Raw genomic sequence first — 24,000 nt, 5'->3', positions numbered from 1 at the left:
GATTGTCACTTACTCCCGCATCTCCAGTTTTGCTGAAAGACATATACAGTAAAAGACTGATTGGCAGAGTTAGGCTGTACCAAGTGATTTTGTGGTGAGCTTGTCCTGACTCAGCTCTTCTCCTCTGTCTTCTAGTAGCTGACTGTCGAGTCTTAGAGGGATCGCAGAGATATTCCTCCATCCCCACATACCTGCCTGTCAACTACCAGGTGCTCGGCGCTGACTCGGCGTTCTTCCTGAAAGAGGCCAACCAGGACTTCATGAGGAACTCGAGCCTGCTGTCACGGACCGAGCCCTTCTTCATCTACCAGGCGCGCACTTTGCCCTCGGTCAACGCCAGCTACGGGCCTCTGTCCGTGGAGCAGCCCGTCCCTCTGGAGCTCCTCCAGAGCCCGGGGACCTTCCCGGCCTCTTCCATGTTCACCGTCAACTGGAAGGTGAAGACCTTCATCATGAACAACAAGATCCACCTGGCCAAGCCCAAGGTCCAGGTGCTGTTCTACGTGGCGGGCAGGGACTGGGACGACTACAGCGCCATCGACAAGCTGCCCTGCGTGCGCATGTTCGCTTTCCACGAGACCCAGGAGGTGCGCGGCACGTGCCAGCTGAAGGGCGAGCTGGGGCTGTGCGTGGCGGAGCTGGAGCCCCTGGCCGGCTGGTTCAGCCCGCCCAGCGTGGTGCCGGGGCGCCAGAGGAACCTGGAGGTGTCCGAGGGCACCCCGGTAGAGCTCTACTACATGCTGCAGTCCACGGAAGCGGGGGAGTGCCACACGGAGGAGACGCGGAAGGACCACTACATCCGCTCGGCCCAGGAGGGGCTGTTCGGTTCGCTCAGCTCCACCCCTCTGAGGAGGATCGGCAGCGTGAGGCTCTACCAGAACCCCGCCCCCCCGCCCCTGGCTGAGTACAGGCTGGATAATAACTTCATGGTCATGGTGCCGGCCACGCCCATGAGACAGAGGGACACAGTCTCCGCCTTCATCACCGTGTCAGCCTACTCTCCTGTGGAGATCTTTACTCTCAGGTAAGGTACATGCTTCTTCTTCTACTGCCACGAAAAGTGTCTGGCTTGCACACTTCCTCTGTGGGGCAAAGCAGGGATGGCAGGCAGTGGAATTCTGCAGCCAGCATCTATTGACTTTTGTATATTTTGTAACCATTTCGTTTTTCACAGTTCCCTAAAGAATATACATTGAACCTGGATAAATCCTGAGTACCGTTAAGTTAAATGCAATAGTAGTAAAAGGCTTAATTATTTGTTTTAGTGGAACTAGTGTCTATTAAAATTGTTGTGACAGTGTAGTCCCAGTTTAAATCAGGCTGTAAAATGAATGATAATCCGATTTTGTATGTAATGATGGACATACTCAGGAAGTTTAGAGCTACATACTAACTGGATTAGGATGTTATTTTGTTGCTTTTGTCCAGCCTCCATAAAGAAAACAACTTAAAGGTTGACCAAGCATTAATTTGTTCCTCAGCAAAATAGGCAGAGAACATGATTATCTTATGAAATACACTACATCCATTGAAGCTGTAGATAGTTACTAATTACGCTGTGCCGACGAGACAAAGTGATTTAGATAATTAACACACAATGCAAATGAGGATGTCATTAATTAAAATGCAATGTCCATTAGTGTAATGACTGAGGCCGATCTTAATCACGCTGGTTTTTGGAACACTTATAAAACATAGGAGATGCTGTAACGAGGGGTCAAGCCAATTTATCAACCTGCTTAAAGGAAAACAAGACATATGCTGAATAGGAGTGTTTTCTGCTTAGGCAAGGTGCAAAGCATGCATAGTTTTACAGTGTAACATAATGTTTACCAGTGGTTCGCTAATGAAGATCAGATCATACCAGCTCATAAACAAAGATATAGAATGTTTTTTTGGCCCTGAAATTGGAGTCAAGGTAAAATAGCTGTGAAGTTTTAACAAGCCAAATAAATGTTGCCAGACTTATTTCCTTCCTGTGCAACATTTAATTACCGGCTAGTTGTCCTGGCGTGATATAACGTCAATGACACGCTTTTTTTTTCTAAATTGAGAAACTCAGAATGATCTCTTTCATCATCAGCGAAATGAACTGGCCATGCTGGCCACAGAGACAGAGGCGGTGCCTGTGGTGTTTTGATTTGGCAGCGGAGCACACGGCAGGCCCAGGCTGGACATCTGAGGCCTACAGATATGGAAAGGCCTCTGTGTGCTCCTAGGTGATAAGGCTCTCACACATGCCTGTAGGCATGTGTTTGAACGCTTCATCACCAGGAGACTTTGGAGACTTTGAGCTCTATATTCACAACATCATTATCATCTGTGTACTACGACTACACACCTCTGTGTCAGACATTATTGGCTGTCTACCTCTGAATGCAGGATGCGCCTCTGATCCTGTGAAATTGGTCAAATGCCGCTGCTGGCTTTTCCTTGTTTTATTTTAAAAAAATTATTACATACCTGGTTTGCTACACGTAATGGCAAAATCCAAGGCCCAAATCCTTCCTATTTCTTTTCTGAATTGTGCGCCTTATTATTCAACATAAACACGGGCAACAACACATCTGTGTTGTATTCATAGCCTTTTCCCTGATACACTTGGCATTTAATTCGAAAGAAAACGAAAATGGCCAGTGAGACCCTCGAGAATTATTTCCTCTTCTCCAACTCATTTTTAGCCTTCCTCGAATCCATTTTGCTCAAATGCTCATGCTGTGATAGATTTTATGCAACGAAAGCTAATTTCACATGTTTTTTAATAGCCAATCATCCAGTCAATTTGTGACTTTGTGGCTGCCCAGCATGTTATCCCCTTGCTGGAATATTTCCATCTTGACATGCTACTTTTAATTTGATGGGCTTCGATTTGATTGGGCCTCCTCCTCTGTGTTATTAGGCTGTGTCACTCAGAGGCGGCAAAGTTCACACTGTTTACTTCTTTCAAATTCAGAGGGATTTGCGCGAATATCGTAAGTTATGAATCACTGTGACACACAGAAATCAGCTGATTTCTCCATTTCCTCTCTCTCTCTTTCCTTTGACATGTCCACCAGAAATAGCTTAAAATGATTTTGTTGTCAATTGAACCAGAAATGTTTCCCTGCAAGATATGAAGCTGATTACTTTGGTTGTTGTTAATAATGGTGATGTTTACAGTTTTCAAATCCATCATTCATCGCCAATGGTTTGACTGTGCTATAATGACAGCATCCTACAAATAGCTGCAAGAGGAGGGCGTGGCACTGGCGCTGTCGAGGAGGCACAGGGGTCCAGTTCACCCACACTGAAATAAAGGGCATAAGGTACTATAGGTCTCTCAAAACACTTAACCTGCTGAATGTAGCCATACGCTCTCAAAGCACTTAACCTTCTCTACTATCACCTCCAGCTATGATTGCCCACTAAATGAAAATCATTTGAAGAGATCACATGGCCTTGGAGAGTCTAATCACTGTTTGTGAACATGGTTGTTAAGCACGAGTTTTGTGCTCTGAGCAACATGTGCACGCTTCCATCCAGCATTCCAGGATCCTGTCACCTCCTCTACTCTGTTTCTAATTCATTCTGTATGCTGCCTGTGTATATCAGGTGACATAGTGAGAGTATGTAGAGAGTACTACAGTATTCACAATGCAGCGTTATCTAATTTAGAATGAGTAGACAGACGTCACAACATCTTTTCCGTCTTGTTTTCATTATACAATGCAACTGTTGGATTATCTACTGTAATAAACAAATCTACTATAATATTTGTCACTTAAATGGGTTGGGAATAGCTGGCAATTACTTCAAAATGGATGTATCATATTTTTAACTGATGATTAGGGGTGTCACGATACACTCAGTTCACGATACGATACGTATCACGATACTGGGTTCACGATAACGATACGATACGATACGATTTTAACAATATTTTTTTAAACTTGAATAATGACAATATATGACTGGAAAAGTAGTATTTTATTTGAAATGCACAAATACAAAACATGCTGTTGTGGGAAATTGTTATTACAATAACTAGAAAAAACATGAGATTGGAGATAAGGCTTATCTTGAAATAGAATGAGTTACACCGTCACTTAGATTTACTTTGAACTAAAAGGTTTCTCAGCAGTATAAATTCTCATTATGCATCTTCAGTTTTTCTTCAAACTCAAACAACAAGACTTTTCTTAGTCTATTTTTTATGCTTCAGTTTTTCCTGTCAAGTAAACAGTTTTGCCAGAAACTCAATTGAATGGTTTCTCTCCTGTATAACTTCTCATGTGTCTCTTCAGAGACTTGTTCAACTGAACTACTTTCCACACATTGAACTTCAACAAACAAAGACGTTTCTTAGTCTATTTTTGAAAAAAAAAAAAAAAATTTTTTTTTTTTTTTTTTTGCGATATGAGATTTCATCTCAACGATACATATCGTGACGTTTTACTATCGCGAAATTTCGTGGGACGATATATTGTGACACCCCTACTGATGATGTAATAATAGTATTGACTAATCATGTAACAAGTAAACAATATTAGTCTTATATCATCTGTTAATGTGTGTTACCCTCCTTATGAAGTAATACATTAAAGTAAATGTGATAATGTCATTGCAATATCCCGCAATTTAATACATTTCTGACAAGTTATTACATTATGTGGCAACCATTACATGATCAGATATACTGGCAATTAGGATCTCTCGTCTTAGGATGATTTTAAAATGGCTTATCAACAAAGGACATGATCATAGACTAAATGATTGTGAACTAAACGTGATTAGGCAGGATTAGCTCTTTAATCATCCTGTTTGGATTCTAATTTGATATTTTCTTGCTGTGCTGTGTTAGATTGGTAACAGTAGCATGTTCATATACTCCACAGCCGTTTGCTTTCTCAAGTGCAATTACTCCTTATATAATGTCTTTAAAGAGATTTCTGCACACCATCAAATCCCTCCGCATCGCAAAGGATTAAAATGAAGGAAAAGGTTGTTAAATGTAATATGCGTATCATTTAAAAGATGAAGTTGTTAGCATAATTTGTTTTCTGGTATCATTGTGCCAGCAATTAGGATTGTTACTGTACATGTCATTGATAAATCATTATTATCTCTCAGTATTAGATGCTTTATATGCAAATGAAATGCAGTACATGGAGTTTACTTTAAGGATATTTTCCTCTTGCACAATCGTGGTATGATGTGCAGAAAACCAAGCACGCTAAAGGAAAATGGCCTTTCTTGGTGCAATGCTACTCCAGCATGCCTCATTGTACAGTGAGTGTCATTACATGTGCATTGTCCTCGCTGACCATGCTGAGCCATCATTTTAACAAAAGATTAGTCGATTAAAGTAACACAGCATTTAATGAGAGCAGACATTCCTTATAGCGTATTTCTCCGTTCTTTTGTATAACTTACTCCCTTCCAGACAAAAATGTTCACTTTCTGCTGTGGAGAACTGTGTTGGATCAATAATTGTTAGAATGGAGCGCACACCATCAGTGATGGGATGCACTGCAGCCCCGTGGAGAAAAACACTAAATGAAAGTAAAAAAAAAAAGTGGTTTTGCACACCAGTAGCTTGATGAAAAGAAAAGAAAATGACTGATAAAGTGACCATTATTTCCACATGAAAGCAGGGCTTTAACATATTTTCATAGGATCACATGCTACTAATTTGAAGCTAGAATTTTGGACAATCAACTGCACCAAAGATGGATCTGATCCTCACAGATCATCTTAGCAGAGGACCTGTCCCTTCAAAACAGAGCATACTTGATGAGAGGACAGACAGAGCACAGTGTACACACAGTGTACAACCCACTTTTTCACTTTTATCCAAGTCAATATCTAGCTCAATAACACAGTCAAGTGTGTTATGACACTCACATCCAACTTGAGAGGGACTTTACAGTTCAGGTCTTAGAAATGTCTCTGAAGACTTCTTTGTGTGATCTTGCTCCCTTGGTTGTCATTTGCCTTCCCCTGAAATGGCATGGAGCTGATTGAGGACAGAATGGAATCAAAGTGGTTGTAATGACACAAGAATTCTGTTTCATCATCAGTGCAAAAATGTGATTGCTGTGGGCTATACTGTACTTTCATCTAGTTTTCACAAAAATGTACCTTATTTAATGTGTGTGTGTGTGTGTGTGTTTGTGCTTGTGCTATATGTGTGTGTGCATGCATGCATGCATGTCTGGTACACCTATAGGACTCAGTGTGTGTGTGTGTGTGTGTGTGTGTGTGTGTGTGTGTGTGTGTGTGTGTGTGTGTGTGTGTGTGTGTGTGTGTGTGTGTGTGTGTGTGTGTGTGTGTGTGTGTGTGTGTGTGTGTGTGCGTGCGTGCGTGCGTGCGTGCGTGCGTGCGTGCGTGCGTGCGTGCGTGAGTGTGTGTTTCAGTGCCCTTGCAGATAAACACTGTTAGTTTTCTGTATGCAATTTGTTTAATCATTTGCCCCCCATGGAGAGCATTTGTCTGCAAAGAGATTTAAATAAAACTGTCAGGCTCATGTAATCAGATTGTGTGTGTGTGTGTGTGTGTGTGTGTGTGTGTGTGTGTGTGTGTGTGTGTGTGTGTGTGTGTGTGTGTGTGTGTGTGTGTGTGTGTCCGTGCGTGCGTGCGTGCGTGCGTGTGTCCGTGCGTGCGTGCGTGCGTGCGTGCGTGGATGTGTGCATGCATGTGTGTAATGGCAGGTCTGTGAGCACAGTGCACAGTGTGAATAGCAAAAGTGTGAGCTACTGTGGGACTCTGGAGAATCAATTTGCTTCTTTTTTAAAAGGCAACTCCATCAGGGAACAAATTATGTAGCATTATGCTTCATTATGTGTGCTGATGGACAACAGTGAGCTAATGTATGCACGCAGCGATGGCCTCAAATGTCAGCAGAATTAAAAATAGAATGAGAATAGTTCTTACAAATGTCCACAGAAGGATGAGTGTGTTTGTTCTCACCTGGGATGCATAAAAACGTAAAAAACAGTACGAGGGTTAAGAAATTAACAATTTCCCAGAGGACATTTTTTTGTCCCATTGATTGGATTTCTACAGGCATTTATGGAGGCAATTTTACTTTCAAATCATATATTTGCATTGCATATAGGCAAATCAGCACTCCGTTTGTACCACAAAGGTTTGGGTTATTTTTAATCATAATAATATACCATCACATAAAAAGAGTATTCTACTGCTTCAGGCTGCTTGCTTGGTTGTTTTCTGATCGAAATCCACAAATTTTTCTTGCACAGAAGGTGCACAATGGAAAGACTTGCGTCCCGGCTCCTATGAATCATTTACAGTGGCCCACAAGGGGATAGTATAGTCATATTCACGCATGAATGACAACTCGACACAAAAAAATCAGTGATCATCAGACTGAAATGCAAAACAGGGTACTTCCCCTTTTGGCATTCTTGTCAACTTTCAGAGTGATTTTTGCCCCAAACTCCCGTTAATCTCTGACCCTGCATCGTATGCATAAAATCATCCAAAAACGGCGACTAAGTACATTGTCTTCAGGTGGTCTTTCACTCACAGGCAGACAGACAGGGAGGTCAGGGGACCTGAAGGCATCATCTCGCAACACCAAGCTTCTAGCTGCTTACCGCTAATGGCCTGAGCCAGTCAACTGTGGCAAAAAGCCCCCGTAAAGCTAATAATTAAGAGAATTAACTTTATTTCTGCTTATGTACTCAGGCTGAGTAATGGACAACAATGCCTTTAATTAAACAATGTAGTAGCTGGCTTGTGCCAAGTGGGAGACCCCCTCTTATCACATCATTTATATCAGACCACAACGTACAGATCAGTCCGGCGGTCAGAAACTCCTACTGCATGTGATTCATTATGGTGCAGTCACTTTTCAGAGCCATCATCGCTGGCTATAAACAGGCCCTGAATCAGCAGTCACTGGGCCTCTAATGTAGGCGAGAATAATGTGATGGAAGACTTAAGAAAATGCCTTGTCATTTATTTGTGGGCGTTGAAGCCATGAGACATTTTCCTGAAACAGTCGCTCCGTTCGAAAGTGGGGGACAGAATCACTCCAGAGACCTTATCAAGCTGCTCATAGTGCCATTTTAGTCTTACAGTAAAGTGCTGAGAATTTCTCAAATGCACTTTCCACTACTTTCAAACTTAAGTATAAAAGCAAGTTAGCAAATCTCTTAAAGCTGAGAATCGCAATTACACTCCCATTTATTTAAGACAGCTCGAGAGGTCTCTAATCGAACGGGATCGTTTTGGATATAGCAGGCATCATCTTTGTCACTGTTACGGTCGGGTTTGAATGTGTCTATTATCATTCATTGGCATCGTCATCTATGGACTTAACAACATACTTCACGCCACCGCGGCCACATCTAGTTGAAATACACACTTGATTTGAGCTGTCACGAACAACACTTTAGCGTGTGTTGTGCACAGATAGAGGGCAAACTCATGTGGCTCTCTGGTGTTGTCCGTTAACGAGCTGCACCTGGCCTGGTGTCGGACCCTCTCGCTCTCGGGTCAGAAGGCCCTCCTGCTCTCCGGTCAGAAGACCCTCTCGCTCTCGGGTCAGAAGGCCCTCTCGCTCTCCGGTCAGAAGACCCTCTCGTTCTCCGGTCAGAAGACCCTCTCTCTCTCCGGTCAGAAGACCCTCTCGCTCTCCGGTCAGAAGGCCCTCTCGTTCTCCGGTCAGAAGACCCTCTCGCTCTCCCGGTCAGAAGACCCTCTCGCTCTCCGGTCAGAAGGCCCTCTCGCTCTCGGGTCAGAAGGCCCTCTCGCTCTCCCGGTCAGAAGACCCTCTCGCTCTCCGGTCAGAAGACCCTCTCGCTCTCCGGTCAGAAGGCCCTCTCGCTCTCCGGTCAGAAGACCCTCTCGTTCTCCGGTCAGAAGGCCCTCTCGCTCTCCCGGTCAGAAGGCCCTCTCGCTCTCCAGTCAGAAGGCCCTCTCGCTCTCCGGTCAGAAGGCCCTCTCGCTCTCCGGTCAGAAGGCCCTCTCTCTCTCCGGTCAGAAGGCCCTCTCTCTCTCCGGTCAGAAGACCCTCTCGCTCTCCCGGTCAGAAGGCCCTCTCGCTCTCCGGTCAGAAGACCCTCTCGTTCTCCGGTCAGAAGACCCTCTCGCTCTCCGGTCAGAAGACCCTCTCGTTCTCTAGTCAGAAGGCCCTCTCGCTCTCCGGTCAGAAGACCCTCTCGCTCTCCGGTCAGAAGACCCTCTCGCTCTCCGGTCAGAAGACCCTCTCGCTCTCCGGTCAGAAGACCCTCTCGCTCTCGGGTCAGAAGACCCTCTCGCTCTCCGGTCAGAAGGCCCTCTCGTTCTCCGGTCAGAAGACCCTCTCGCTCTCCCGGTCAGAAGACCCTCTCGCTCTCCGGTCAGAAGGCCCTCTCGCTCTCCCGGTCAGAAGACCCTCTCGCTCTCCGGTCAGAAGACCCTCTCGCTCTCCGGTCAGAAGGCCCTCTCGCTCTCCGGTCAGAAGACCCTCTCGTTCTCCGGTCAGAAGGCCCTCTCGCTCTCCCGGTCAGAAGGCCCTCTCGCTCTCCAGTCAGAAGGCCCTCTCGCTCTCCGGTCAGAAGGCCCTCTCGCTCTCCGGTCAGAAGGCCCTCTCTCTCTCCGGTCAGAAGGCCCTCTCTCTCTCCGGTCAGAAGACCCTCTCGCTCTCCCGGTCAGAAGGCCCTCTCGCTCTCCGGTCAGAAGACCCTCTCGTTCTCCGGTCAGAAGACCCTCTCGCTCTCCGGTCAGAAGACCCTCTCGTTCTCTAGTCAGAAGGCCCTCTCGCTCTCCGGTCAGAAGGCCCTCTCGCTCTCCGGTCAGAAGACCCTCTCGCTCTCCGGTCAGAAGGCCCTCTCGCTCTCCGGTCAGAAGACCCTCTCGCTCTCCCGGTCAGAAGGCCCTCTCACTCTCCGGTCAGAAGGCCCTCTCGTTCTCCGGTCAGAAGGCCCTCTCACTCTCCGGTCAGAAGACCCTCTCGCTCTCCTCCGGTCAGAAGACCCTCTCGCTCTCCCGGTCAGAAGGCCCTCTCACTCTCCGGTCAGAAGGCCCTCTCGTTCTCCGGTCAGAAGGCCCTCTCACTCTCCGGTCAGAAGGCCCTCTCGCTCTCCGGTCAGAAGACCCTCTCGCTCTCCCGGTCAGAAGGCCCTCTCACTCTCCTCCGGTCAGAAGACCCTCTCTCTCTCTGGTCAGAAGACCCTCTCGCTCTCCCGGTCAGAAGGCCCTCTCACTCTCCTCCGGTCAGAAGGCCCTCTCGCTCTCCGGTCAGAAGGCCCTCTCAGCGGACGGTCTGGCCACCTGGAGAGCCCTGTCGTCTGTGCTGAATAGCGGCTCGAGCATAACCTCTGAGTAAAGTGCTTAGAAAATAGTTATATGCCACAGGTGTGACTTTTACTACTGTAGCATCCAGCGTCCAGAGTAAAGAGGATCAAAAGATAATTAGTACTCCCACATTATGCATTATCCTTGGCTTTAAGTCTACTGTATCTGTGGCCCCAACGCTTCAGTCTTGCGGCCCTCCACACACTCTACTCCAGAGTGCATTGACAAAAGAATATCCCAGCTGACCCCACATCAAGCGGCCATTAACACTACTGCGTGTCAAACGCTCCCATTCATAAAGTCCTTAAACTTCCTTCTCTGGGGGAAATGACATCATTCCTGCCCTCTAACGGTCAGCCTAGCTCTTACACCCGCCTACTTAACCTATTGCTCATTCCATCAGGCAAAATGGCTCTGAGTGACAGGTAGACTGACGAATAGTGCATCTAAATGACATCATCGCATAACATAATGTACCGGCGCTTCATCAAATAACTAATCAACTGACGTATAACCCGCTGACAGGATTTGCATCTTAACAGTCACCAACTTGGTGAGGGCCATTATCTCACCAACACGTTTTGAGCTGAATTGAAGGTAGTGACGATGCCTCTTTTCCTTACGAAAAAAAATGCAGCAATGCAATGCTGATGATTTGGGGCCATTACAACCATCAATTAGCCAAATTGCTATGGAAACAACAATTATGGTGCTTACAGCTTCACACATTGTCACACGTTTCATCGACTTCCCAACAACACCCCGCGCAATCCAACAGAAATTGCCGGCTTCCCAGGAGAGGAGTAATAGCTGCTATTATGGCACAAGACAATTGCTCCCAGCATAAAGCAGAACGTCTTCATGAACAGGAAGAGGTACCACAGCATCAACATTCAAGTTGGTGCCCAAATGGCCCGGGTGTGTGGCCTGAAGCAGCTTGTGTAGCAGTGAGTGAATGCATGAGATCTGTGAGGCGTTTAATGTCTGGAGATGTCCTCCCATGCCCTCTTCTTGTCAGGGCTGGTTAATGTTGGGCTGAACCTGCTTTTCTTTGTTTGACCAACTCAGCAAGCAGCAGTGCTGCCTTCCTCCCTCCAGTTGGATTTTCTTTTGGAATCTGTGCTGGCTATGATTCCATCATGAAATCTGGGCTATAGGCAAGTCGGTTAACAACACACCGGTTTCAAAAAATTCATTAAGGAATGGTTGGAACAAGTCGGAACTTTTTTTTTTATCGTTTATTTCCAATGTGTATAAAATAATGTAAATTCTTTATTGTCAAATGTGTGTTGAATGTAAACTCCTCTTTGTATTTTTTTTTTTTTTACTCTTAAGTCAATTCTTAGCAGTGTGCTTATGAGTAGCCTAATTCTAAGAAGCTTGATAAATACGGGCCCAGATATATCTAGACGATTAATTGTATCTGAGAGGGGGTCAAACATGCATTAAATGAATGTTGTCAGATGTCTCCTGCTGTAATAATTCCCTTTTTGTTTGTTTATATTTAGCCTGGGAGAGGTTTGAATATGATTACAGTAGGCAAGCAGCAGTGCATTTCCAAAACAAACTGTCGCTTCTTTCCGTTAAAGTGGCTGTCGGTGTCAACAGAAGTCTGCTTCTCACAGACATGCTTATCTTCCGTTTGTACACTCTTGGTGTATGATGAATGATGAATGCACCTACGAAAATGGACACCAAAGACCAGCCTATGAGGCCATTTACACCTGGCACGAAGATGCCTTTTCTGTGTTCAGATTGCAATCAGATAGTGCTTGACCACATTCATTTACACCTGGCGTTAGCATGCATTTTGGGTGATTGCAATCAGATTGCAATCTGATCACCCAAAATGGGTGTCCTCTCAATCCGCATACAGTTGCTGTATGCGACAATGCATCCTTGACGTGGTTTGGCCGATCAGGTTTGCAATCCGTCCTCAATGTGTCTTGGGGGGGGGGGCGTTTACACCTGTACTTTCAAGTGGTCAAGCACTATCTGATTGCAATCTGATGGCAGAAAATGCATGTTAGCGCCAGGTATAAATGGTCTCTATGTGAACATTGCAGAGTCATTTTTTATTTCATTCTCTCTCCCCTGTGCAGTAAGGATTCTCCTCACGTTTTCAATAAAGCAGCACGTCGCGGGCGCTACGAGGTGTCAAACCTCGCCGTCCCTTATGCTGAGCTTGCCGATTCAAATGTATCCCGTTAAGTCCTTATATGTTTATTAGCTGGCAGATTGGATCACAGGCGTCATCTGTGGCCTCGCCAGCGGGTGGCCGAGGTCCTGTTAACAAACACTCTCCTGCCAGAAGCTGGATACACAGAGAAATGGCAGTAGGCTAACAGAGCCGAACAGAGTGGCGCATGGCTCCCCCATCTCGCACCCCCCTCCTATCTCTCTCACACGGCTCCATGGGGGGTCGTATCACCTGCCTGCTCGTCGGCACTCCCTTGGTGAAAATACATTATTGTAGGCCCAGAAACCCCATTCATATCTAATCAGAGTGCAACACAGCTACTACTTCACAGTGTGTATGCTCACTGGGTGGATAGCAGGTGTTTTTTGTTCCTTCTCCTCTTCTTCTCTACTCTTTCTACTTATACTCACCAAATTCTGTTGGTACACCGATTCCGTCTGCAATCTCACTCCATAACCCAGCAATTGAACCGGCATTAGTGTTCAGTATTTTACTCGTAGATTAGCTTTCTGTTTGAGCTGTTTGATCACATTGGGAACCGCCTTGACCCACTGCGACAGGTATAAGATTAGCATGCTAATTAAATGTTGAGGAATATTAGATACGCTAACTCGCTCGCTCGTCGCAATCATGCCCTGCTTGAAGTTAATAGAGGCCATGCTCTCTCTACTGATGAATATACTGACAAGAATAGAGTCCCAAAGATCACAATACATTTCCCTCCTCTGTATTATACATGCAGCGGCACTTATATCTTTGTAGAACGACTACATTAAATCATAATAATTCATTCTATCCATTATAGAGTGCTAATTAATGGGTCATCTCATTCGGTCCTAGTCTTTTATTCTTGCTACACGTTTATTCTCTGCTAAGCATAAACATGATCAAAGTGTTTTGCTTATACCGGTAATTAATTACAGTCTCTAGTCTGGGCCATCCGTGCTCTCTGTTCACATTTAATTGAGGCTAATTATTTTATGGATCCTGCAAGGCTCATAAGTAGATGTCCATCCCACAGAACCCATTCTAAAGTGTTGATATCAAATGTCCAATTTCAGGTAAATTGGCCTCTTATGATTTTCAGATTTCACATTCTTTCCATGAATGTGTGATAGGTTGGTTCATACAACACACGCGCGCGCGCGCGCGCGCGCACACACACACACACACACACACACACACACACACACACACACACACACACACACACACACACATACACACACACACACACACACACACACACACACACACACACACACACACACACACACACAACATACATGCACAAAACAACAGGTGCCCTTATAATATGTCTTATACAGCCCTTCTCAAGTCTGCTAAAGTCTCAGTCAAGTTTAACTTTTTCTTTTTCCGAGAGGCTTCAAGGCCCTCCAGGAGACCTTGAAGGGTGTTCAGCTTATTAGGTGCCAGGGAATTTGATTTACAGCAATGCTGTTTCTTAAAAGGGTGGGGAGTGCAAAAATAAACATGATTATTTGTAGATTTGTTTTCATGGTCGCTGTACATGGCTGTATTATTTCTTGACTGTCGCTTTAGCGTGGGTAATGATCTTGCAGTTAGGGGTTGCATTTACGTAAGGCAATTAGATGATGGTCTCATGAAAGGTCATGATAAAAGCAGTGGGCTAGCTCAGGCTTTGGCAGAGGACGTGATACTGAAAGCTGTAGTTCCTTGAATGGCCACTTGAGGCTGTATCCAAAAGGGAGTCGTTCCCCGTTCACCCGACTTTGTAACATGATGACAGACCCTTTTCACGCAGGCCATTTTGTGTCGAAAAGGCAGGGTAAACACAGGTGCAAGCAAGACACTAATGAGGGTTTCCAACTTTCCAACTTCCAATCATGGAAGTTGGAAACCCTCATTAGTGTTTTGCTCGAGAACGTTGAACTGACTGGAGGGGGGGCTTGAAGGACTACTTTGCTTGCTTGGTGGAAGAATGATTATTTGTTATCAATATTGCATTTTTGTTGTTGCTCAAACTTTAGCAGGTAGGCTATATGTAACCGTTTTATAAAAGCAATAAGCCCCGTGAGGCTGTGATTGACAGTTATTTCACATACAGCTAAGAGGTGTCTAGGCTTAGAGTACCCGTTAGCTGTTGTAAAATCACTGTAAACCACGGCCTCTTGGGGCTTATTGCTTAACTTCCTAACTGTACGGGGTGTGAATTTGTATACTGTATATCTCACCTGTTTAGACTCAAATAGACGAAAGAAAGGACTGGCCTAATTGACAGGTCGCCTGTCCAGTCGCGCACCTTGCCGATCATGGACCATTCGCAGGCAGAGCTGCTGGGGCTCTGGGAAACCGCCCGTCTCATGCTGGCTTGCGTGAGCTGTGCAAGGATGACACTAGGTTTCAACACAGGAGTCCAAAAAACAAGGGTATAGGCTACATCCATTATGTTTAATGTCTATGGATAAAAGGCATAATTATCTTTCCAACAATGCTAATGACATAAAAGTACAATCAAAATGTATATTACACCATGAATGGATTCCAATTTGGGCGACACAGAGCCACACTTTTTCACTGAATGGCCTAATTGACAGGTCGCCCCCCACTTCCTTCCCCCCCCCAGATTTTGTATCCCATTTTTATCCCCCATTAGTGCTAATGTTAATTTATTTATCCTGGTTGCTACTCCACCCTCTGCCGATCTGGGGAGAGCCGAAACGGGCTCCATGCTTCCTCCGAGACATGGGCAGTTAGCCAGCCGCTTCTTTTCACCTGACAGAGGAAGCTTCACCGGTAGGACATAGCACGTGGGAGGATCACGCTATTCCAACCAGTTCCCCTCCCTCTGAACAGGCGCCCTTAACGACCAGGGGCCAGTTGCACCAAGTGGTCTTAACTATGCCTGGTCGTAACTCCTACGGCTTACGTCTGGTCTTAACTACGCTGGTCGTAGCAATGCGCGTCCATGTGAATTGCCGGGGAATGCCCCCTGATTGGCGCAAAAATGTGCCTCGCGCCGTCACCCACTACTGTATGTGCGTCACTACACCCTCCCTCCTCCCACCCCCCTCCTCCTGTGGAAGCTCCGGGGGAAAATGGCGGGGATTAGTGCCAGGCAGTCTGAATTAAATTGAATGTAACGTTCCCAATTCTATGTATTAAATTCTAAAAAACGACCCTCAACATTTGGGAAGGCTAAGCCACACAACTAGGTTGTTATAATCGAACGTCATGCTTCGAAGGCGACTTTACGACGATAAGGACGGTGAGGACTCAATCACAGCAGGTCTCCGCTGATAGACTACCACGGAGATCTCTTACAGGCACAGGCACGTTACGCCTCCTCCTGACTAGCCGTAATATTTACGACCGGTCTTAGTGAGAAAAAGACTTAGTGCAACCGGCGTAGCTGTTAGGTCGTAAAGTTACGACCGGCTTAGCTTAAGACCAGTCGTAAGACCACTTGGTGCAACTGGCCCCAGAGGAGGAACCACATTAGCAACCAGGATATTGCATGTTTTGGTGAAGGGGGTTCGTATATGAAGGAAACCCCCGGGAGGCACGGGGAGAACATGCAAACTCCACACAGAAAGGCCCTTTTGACGACCCCACCCGGGCGGTGGGCACTCGAGGACATGCGGACGGGCACACATTCCTTCAGCGTTCACAGCGACCCAGGTGGGAATCGAACCCAGGACCTTCGAGCTGCCATCCCACTTCCTGTGGGATGGCACAGACATGGCCGACCCTCAGGGGCAGCTCTGTGCAAAACTGTTTGAAATTGGGACTTTTAGCTCAGCAGTAGAGTAAGTTGCTCATCCAAGTAAACACATACAGTAAACAGCCTGTTCAGTGGTGCTGGAGAAAGCCTTCCTTTTCTCAAGTCACACTGACATCAACAACACTGCAAACAAAAATACAGGGATTTAATAGTTGAAGAACAGCTGCTTGTAAAGTCTGTTCAAACTTTTTTGATCAAAACTAAAAAAGGAAGATGTGTTTATTAGCCATCTGTTCCTCAGGAAGACAAACTACATTTTAAATTGTGTCATCCTCGATTCGTGACTGGGATGAAAAATACTGTGGTGGTGGTGACCTCGGGTTCAGTCTCTCGTGTTTATACTGTGAGTCTGAAGTTTTACGGAGGACACGTTACCTCTAATTACATGGATGTGAGAATGCCTAAGCTGCCCCTTTGTGCATTCTGTCACCACAGTCTTTATCTGTGAATAGATTTAGAACAACTTCCATGAAACTACAAACAAGATTTATTTACGCTGTGTTCAAGCTACATTTCAGAGTTTTTGTGGATAAACATACTGTAGCAGTAGCTTATGCATACACTACCAGTCAAATGTTTGGACACACCTGATTGAATGTACTATGTTTTCCCCATGGTGCAGGCAGCAGCCCAGGCCAGGGTCAGAAGATGTTAAAATCAAGACACTCACTCACTCATGGAAGTTTAGTGAAGGGGACGGGGCTGGGGATTAAGGGCCCTAGCTAAGTAGGTCCTAAGTGGCCCAATCCCACCGCAGCTAGTAGCGCGGTCCCGCTCCGCTCGACTCGACTTTTGGTCTCATCCCACCGGTATAAACCGGCCCAGCTCGGTTAGATTTGGGGCTGAGCTGGGCTACTTTTAGTACCTGCCTCGTCGGGGTTCTATTCTGTCAACCCGGGTCCATACCGTGACGTGAAAACATTGTAGGCGACTGATTGGTCAGGCAGAATCGTGTTTACTCTCTATATCCTACTGACTGTCAATGCAGCGCTGCATACCAGTTTACCTTCTTTTCTCTTCTATTATGCTTTTCTATCAGTCTTTTGTTTTGCTGCCTTCGCCTCTGGTGAAATAAAATCGGCGCGGTGGTTTCAATTGTCCAAAAGTCCGCTGCTCTGAAGCGCTTGTGTAGTTAGTGCTGCGTCGGCTCCGCTAGGCCGCAGGCGCCTGGTGAAGCCGCGGTTTTGCCTGGTGAGAGGCCGCGGGGGTAGAGGCTTCACTCTAGCGCAACCCCCGTCCCTCGCGCCCGTCCCTCGTGCAGCGCTTGTGAGTTTTGACTAACAACAAAGTGATATCCATTCTCCTGGTCGATTGTCACTTTTGCCCATGTACACTGTAACACCCGCCCAACATGCTGTGATGCTATGAGCTGGCTGCTCAGGCCAGGATCAAGGACTGTGATCATGCCAGCACTGCTCTCTCTCTCTCTCTCTCTCTCACACACACACACACACACACACACACACACACACACACACACACACACACACACACACACACACACACACTGTAGGTAATTTAGAGGCACCAGTATTTCATAAACAGTTTAAAAGTTCTGTGTATGGATTTAATTGTAACGTTATGTTATAGCCTATTTCAGAACATGGGTGGAGGGCAGATATGCGGTCGCTGTGACGACCAGGTGTGGGCGGGGGCAGATGAAGGGCGGTCGAAGCAGAACGTCCATCGGGTTGAAGCAAGTAGAGCCGAGTGGTGACGGGCTGTGCAGGGCTGTAAAATGTGGTGGAATTGAGCCACTAGAGAGTTAGTTGGGGTTTGACGGGTGGGTAGAGGGAGTGGCTAGGGGGATGTGGGTGGTGGGAGGGGGTGTGGTAAGGTAAAGGGGCGGGGCTAGGGAAGAGGGGCTCTAGCTATGGATAGGAATGTCACAGAGAGTTGGGATTTGAGGGATGGGTAGGGGGAGTGGCTAGGGGGATAGGCGTGGTTTAGGGTTAGGGGTAGGACCATTTTCCATGTTGAAAATAGTTAGCCGTATTGTTGGGGTACCCCAAAACATTGCCTAAAGAGTCATGAGGCTGAACGGGCCACAGCAATGCGCCATGGGCTTAGAAAAAGAGAAAAATGCTACATACATCGGCGTATCACACAACTCAGCATACCTCCTCCTCTCGACAGCAGTCAAGGCTCAAATGGAGACGGGGGCGAAGGAGTTTTTGTTCCTGTTTTTCGTGGCCAAAGGGACACTTACTGTAAACGAAGGCCAGATTGTACTCTGAGCTAAGTGGACGCACACCATCAGAATGGATATCCATAGCTTTTTAAGCAGCTACTTGTTAAAAATATGAATAAAAAAGCTGAATCGTACACTGGAAATCTTACGTCCCACTTTCACAATCTTTTCGGGGGAATTTTTCTCTTTGATACAAAGGTTGCCCTACCAGCGAATGATAGAAAAAGAAATCGATAAAAGCACAGTAAAACAGTGTCATTAGAGCCTTATCAATATGGAATTTAGCAAGTTTCCTTAAGTGAAAGAGGCGTTGCTGACCTTTCTTACACAGCATTTCAGTGTTAGAATCGAATTTCAGATGGTTGTAAATGATGGTGCCTATTTATAATTGGTTACTATTTCCACAGCCTGACCATTGACAACACTGCTCTGTGGAGCTGGAGAGGGGGGGGGGTGTCGTCTAAAATCAATACAAATCTCTTTTGTTTTAGAGACATTTAGTTGTAAGAAAGCTTCTTCACACAAGACAAAAAATCATAAATAACTACAGTAGGTACAGTACAGTCCCTGGGCTGGCGTATGCAGAATGCCACAGCACATGCAAGAGTACCGTCTCAGGCTGGGGAGGGGGGTGGCATTATTTAAATCTCAGCTTGGACAGACAACTGAGAACGTCTTTATGATTCATTTTTATGACGTGATAAAATTTGAACATTATTATGAGCCCTAAGTAACACCCTCTCCAACCTCAGCAAACAGTAAAAACAGCAAAATGGTCATATTTAGGATTTCGATTGAAAGTTTGAAACTAATCTCTAAATTACATAGTTGGAAGGTTTTGGTGCATTTTGCTTACCAGGGCATTTGCACCTGTTCATGATCTTAAAGCCATTTTCATCTAAAGGCTTATGCATAAATGCTTCAAATTTGTTTCTTAAATAAATATAAATTCCAAACCCTTTGCCTTTCCATCAAGTCAAATAGCGACTACGTTAAATAATATATATAAGATAGTCTTGATTTGTTTACCATTTTTTTTGGTCACTGGATCATCCAATTTGTGTTATTTCCTATACAGTAGTTTTACTATTATTCTAAAATGCAGAAAATAGTACAAATAAAGACAAATATGGTGTGTCCAAACATATGCTTCTTTGTTACTTTCCTTTCCAACCATTGCAACCACAGAAGGGTGGCGTCTTACTCCAATGATTCCAAGCAATGCAATTGTAAACCAAACTACAGTATATTCCCAGTGTCTGTAAAAAAGCTGCATGGGTCAGCTTGAAAAGCAAAATGCCTCCAAATCAGATGTTTTAATGTTCCTGAGCAGGGCTGTCTTGTTTAAATTTCATATAGAATTGGACCTTTTAAGAGGCATAATGGTGTGCAATGTGGGAAGGACACACGAGCTCTACTGGGAGCCCACATAATAATCAGTGCCTGCTCTATTTCTCTATTGATTCCAAAAGGAATGCATAAGTCCAGCCAAAGACAAAGAGGGAGGCTTTCCATTTACTTTGCCCTCTTTATCCTCACTGTGCTGCTCTCTTCATTTTGCCAGAGAGGCATATATCGTACGATTATTCTCACCGTTACATCGTCACATGCGGGTTTGCATGAGCCATCCCATTTGATCTAGTAGTGTGTAGGGGTGGGGGAAAGTATAGGATCGTGATATTTTGTGTGGCAATATATCATATCGCACGAAATGCCAAGTATCGCGATATTTTATTATATAAATTGTCAAGTGCATGCAACGTTTATGGCAGGCTTTTATGACGGTGTTGGTCAGTCTGTCTGCTTGACAATCCCATTTTGCTGAAATAAAAATGATTGAAGTGAGATGAACAGACTGGAAACTTTATTTCATTAAGGACATAATTTGTTGTTGAAAAAAGGTAATAAATCACAATATATCGCAATACTCAATATATCGCAATACTAACATATCGCACTATCACAATATTATCGTATCGCGTGACTTAAGAATCGTGATAATATCGTATCATGGGGCATCTGGTGATTCATTTCCCATCCCTATAGTAGTGTGGTATTTAGAGCCGACGTGCTTCTCTTCACCTGTTCTGATCCTCAGGGTGCTTTTTGTTGGCCTCCAGGTCGCCTTAGCAAACCCACACTTTGCACTTAATCTCATTGCTGTTACTGATGATCCAAACCCTGTTGGATCCCACTCCAAATGTGGGATTTGCTCTGTGCGTCCCTCCCTACCTTGTGTGTGTCAACTCGTGTGTATCTAGCCGGCTGGGATCAGGACACTGTGACATGTACAGTACCTAGCAGCGGCTCTGCTTTGTACAGGCAGAGGTGCAGCCCTCTGTGTTGGCAGGCCACCGACGCCTCCGCCCCACATCGAACCCACGCTTTCAGCCAGAGCCCCATCACGCCTCGGCACTGTACAGAGATTCTCCTTCTTTCCCGGCACTACCTCATTGCTATGCGGTAGCGGTGACATGCGTAACGTGAAACCATGACACCGAGATATTATCATCAGGCCATAATGTAGAAATAGCAAACATGCAGGAGATCCTTGATCTATGAATGTATATCACTGTGCAGAGAGCAGGGCACAAGAGCACGAGAGCATCGCGGCCACATTCTCATTCATATGTTAATTAGAAAGCAGCAAAGCTGTTTGTGTTCAAATTGTATTCAAATCATGTCATTACAAACGAATGCCAAATAGCCTGCAAAATGCAAACACATAATATTATCCTCTCACGTGCAGTATGCATATTTCTTTCACCCTTGTTTGCGAATGTTTCCATGGCTACCAACACATCTCTGTCATAGGTGAACTGGCTCTTTGTTCTCAGAGCTTTGCTGACCATCAGCCTTGACAAGTGTTATTACAGGAGCTTCGGGCTCAGTCTGGCTTAATCTTCTCTTCTTATATTGTCTCAGCAGATTATCAAATGTTAAGCGCCCCCTGGCAATGGAGTGACAGTCAAGTCGCCATTTCAGTCTTAAAGGGACAGCTCACCCTAAAATCCAAAATACATAATATTCCCTCTCACCTGTAGTGCTATTTATCCATCTATATCATTTTGTGTTAGTTGCCTGAGTTTTGGAGATATCGGCTGTAGAGATGGCTCCCTTCTCTCCAATACAATGGAACTGGATGGCACTCAGCTTGTAGTGCTCGAAGCACCACAAAAATACATTTGAAAAACTCAACAGAACTAACACAAAACGATATAGATGGATAAATAGCACTACAGGTGAGAGGAAAAATACGTATTTTGGATTTTAGGGTGAGCTGTCCCTTTAACCTTGGTCTTCAGTGTCACATTTCCACGTCTTGCCCTACATGCTCTAATCGCTATATGGGCAGCTTTGAGTTGTGCATGTTGTGAGGCTTCTCTGATCCAGATTATACTCTGTTCCCAGCAGCTGTTTTGCCTTTCAGGAAAAATAGGTGTAGGGTTGCCTGTATGCAGCTTGCCATGATGTCTGCGGGTTTACTTTTATTCAGTAAGCAGCATAATCCATTGTATCATGCCTTATATTCTTTAAAAAAAATATTATGAAGGCAAAGTTTTTTTCCAGAAATGCTTCCTTGGATCTGTCCAGCACATCCACAGTTGCTGGCAACTGAGTAGGTCCACTCAAGCAGAGTGCCTTGCTCATGGGCGCCACAACATTGTAATTTGATTGCAACAGCTGTATAATTGATCATCCTCCTGTTTGCACACTTGTTATCGCTAGTTTTTTGCAAATGTGTGTGGGAAAACATTAACCCCGCCCCCCATTTCAACTCAACAAACCAATCTCTGCCTATAATTGCAAGTGCAAAACTCTTTAATTTATGCATTGGCAAACACCTTTTCTTAATCATATATAAAATGAAACAAGCCATTCTCTCCTTTGTCAAGTATACTGTATTTATGAAGCATCTTTACTTTGTGCCAACGCCTGGATGGAAATGGGACTGTGTGCAGAGTGCTCTGCATAATCAAAATGCAGCTCCCCTCTTTACATTTCATCCTTTTCTTCCTGTAATAATCTTTGGAAGAAACTGTTATTAACCTGAAGAGACCCTGTTCTCGTAAAAGAATATGGAGCCGGAACGTGAAATGATTTCAAGATTAGATTTTATGCCAGGAAGTTGCAGCGGGATAATGCAATATTTGGCTTACCCTTACAGCACGCCGCTTGGGGTTCTTGTTTCACTGACCGATCTGATGGAGATCTTGTACCTCGCCTTGATTGAATCATGTCTCGATAATGCTAGTGTGTGGTATGACTACATATCAAGTGCTATTGTTCCTCTAATTCCTCAGTCTACCGGAGGTCCATTCTGCTCAGTATTTGCAGCTTGTCTCACTCTCGCCCAACACCTTGGGATTTGACCACTCAATGCTGAACTGTGGCATTTTACTTACATGCACGTCCAAATTTGGTTATGTTATTCAACCGGCTGGCATTTCCAAAGGTCACAACCTTTCCTCGTTCATTTGGCGCCTCCCATTTCTGTGTCCAACACGAGTTTTTGCGGGGCGGGTTTCACAGGCCTGGGCCTTGTTAGGGCTGCAGAGGGGGCTGATCAGCACTGCCCATTGATTGTTAGCAGGGAACCCTGTGATCTTTTCTGCCTGTCACTCCCTACTTGATCTCCCAAGCCTAATCAATGCACCTATATACCCAACAGGCTGCGCAATTACAATTCCAGCAGATGTGTGGAGAGAGAAGTGCTGCTGCTTAACAAAGACCCCGACAACGAGCCGAATGAAAAACAGCATCCTAAAACAGCTGACCTCATGTTCCTCGTTGTCAAGTTAAGAATTCCAAGCCTGTCTGTTTTGTTTGACTGTGGCGGACAGTGGCGTAACTATCGGCGGTGTAGGCTGTGCAGCACACAGGGGCCCAGAGCTGCCAAGGGCCCATGAAAAAACACTTTTTATTTCATTGACCCTTGTGTTCAAACTTCCCAATCATGGCTATAACTCATGACAGCTATATATACCACCTTCTCACCATGTGTGTTACACTTAGGGTTTTGAGTCATAGTCTATTTTTATGTTTTATTTGGTCCAATATTGAAATGTTCCAAAATTGCATGTTGTGTTAAAATAAATATTATTTCTATCAACCACATATTTAGCCTGATTTGGTTGCTTTCTTGTCAAAAGTTATGAAGGCCCCAAGGCTTGCTGGGAAATGTGCAAATTTGTGTGTGTGTGTGTGTGTGTGTGTGTGTGTGTGTGTGTGTGTCTGTGTGTGTGTCCGTGACTCCACGTGTGTGCGTGCACTGGTATTTGGTAGGAGGAGGGAGAGGGTGGGGATGAGGGCCCAGAGCAAAAATGTATACAGGGGCCCATGCCAATGATGTTACACTACTGGTGGGAGAGCCCTTTATGCTGCACTCTACTGTTTATGTATCTTCCCAGCAGAGAGCAATCCTCTCCTTCACACAGTGTGTATCAGCAGACAGTGAGAATATGATAGCCTTTACTTTAGCATGAACAAGGCTGTAGTGGTTACCATCAAACAAACAAAAACTGTAGAGGTTAAAATAAGTGCGTAAACTATAAATGT

At 45.2% G+C, this 24,000-nt stretch overlaps 1 protein-coding gene across 1 annotated transcript in view; it reads left to right on the top strand.

Moving 5' to 3' along the window:
- Positions 1 to 24,000, top strand: part of LOC310783206 (transmembrane protein 132C) — a gene marked incomplete at both ends in the record, with an annotated part of 167,185 nt that overhangs the window by 38,196 nt on the left and 104,989 nt on the right. Inside the window, one exon of the mRNA XM_083644007.1 lies at positions 136 to 1,024. Coding sequence (XP_083500133.1) covers positions 136 to 1,024 — 889 coding nt within the window. The remainder of the gene's footprint in view (positions 1 to 135; positions 1,025 to 24,000) is intronic.

Source organism: Poromitra crassiceps, assembly GCF_964638095.1.
Source record: "Poromitra crassiceps genome assembly, chromosome: 10".
In the NCBI taxonomy this organism is placed as follows: Eukaryota; Metazoa; Chordata; class Actinopteri; order Beryciformes; family Melamphaidae; genus Poromitra; species Poromitra crassiceps.
This window is presented reverse-complemented; position numbering and strand designations above follow the sequence as displayed.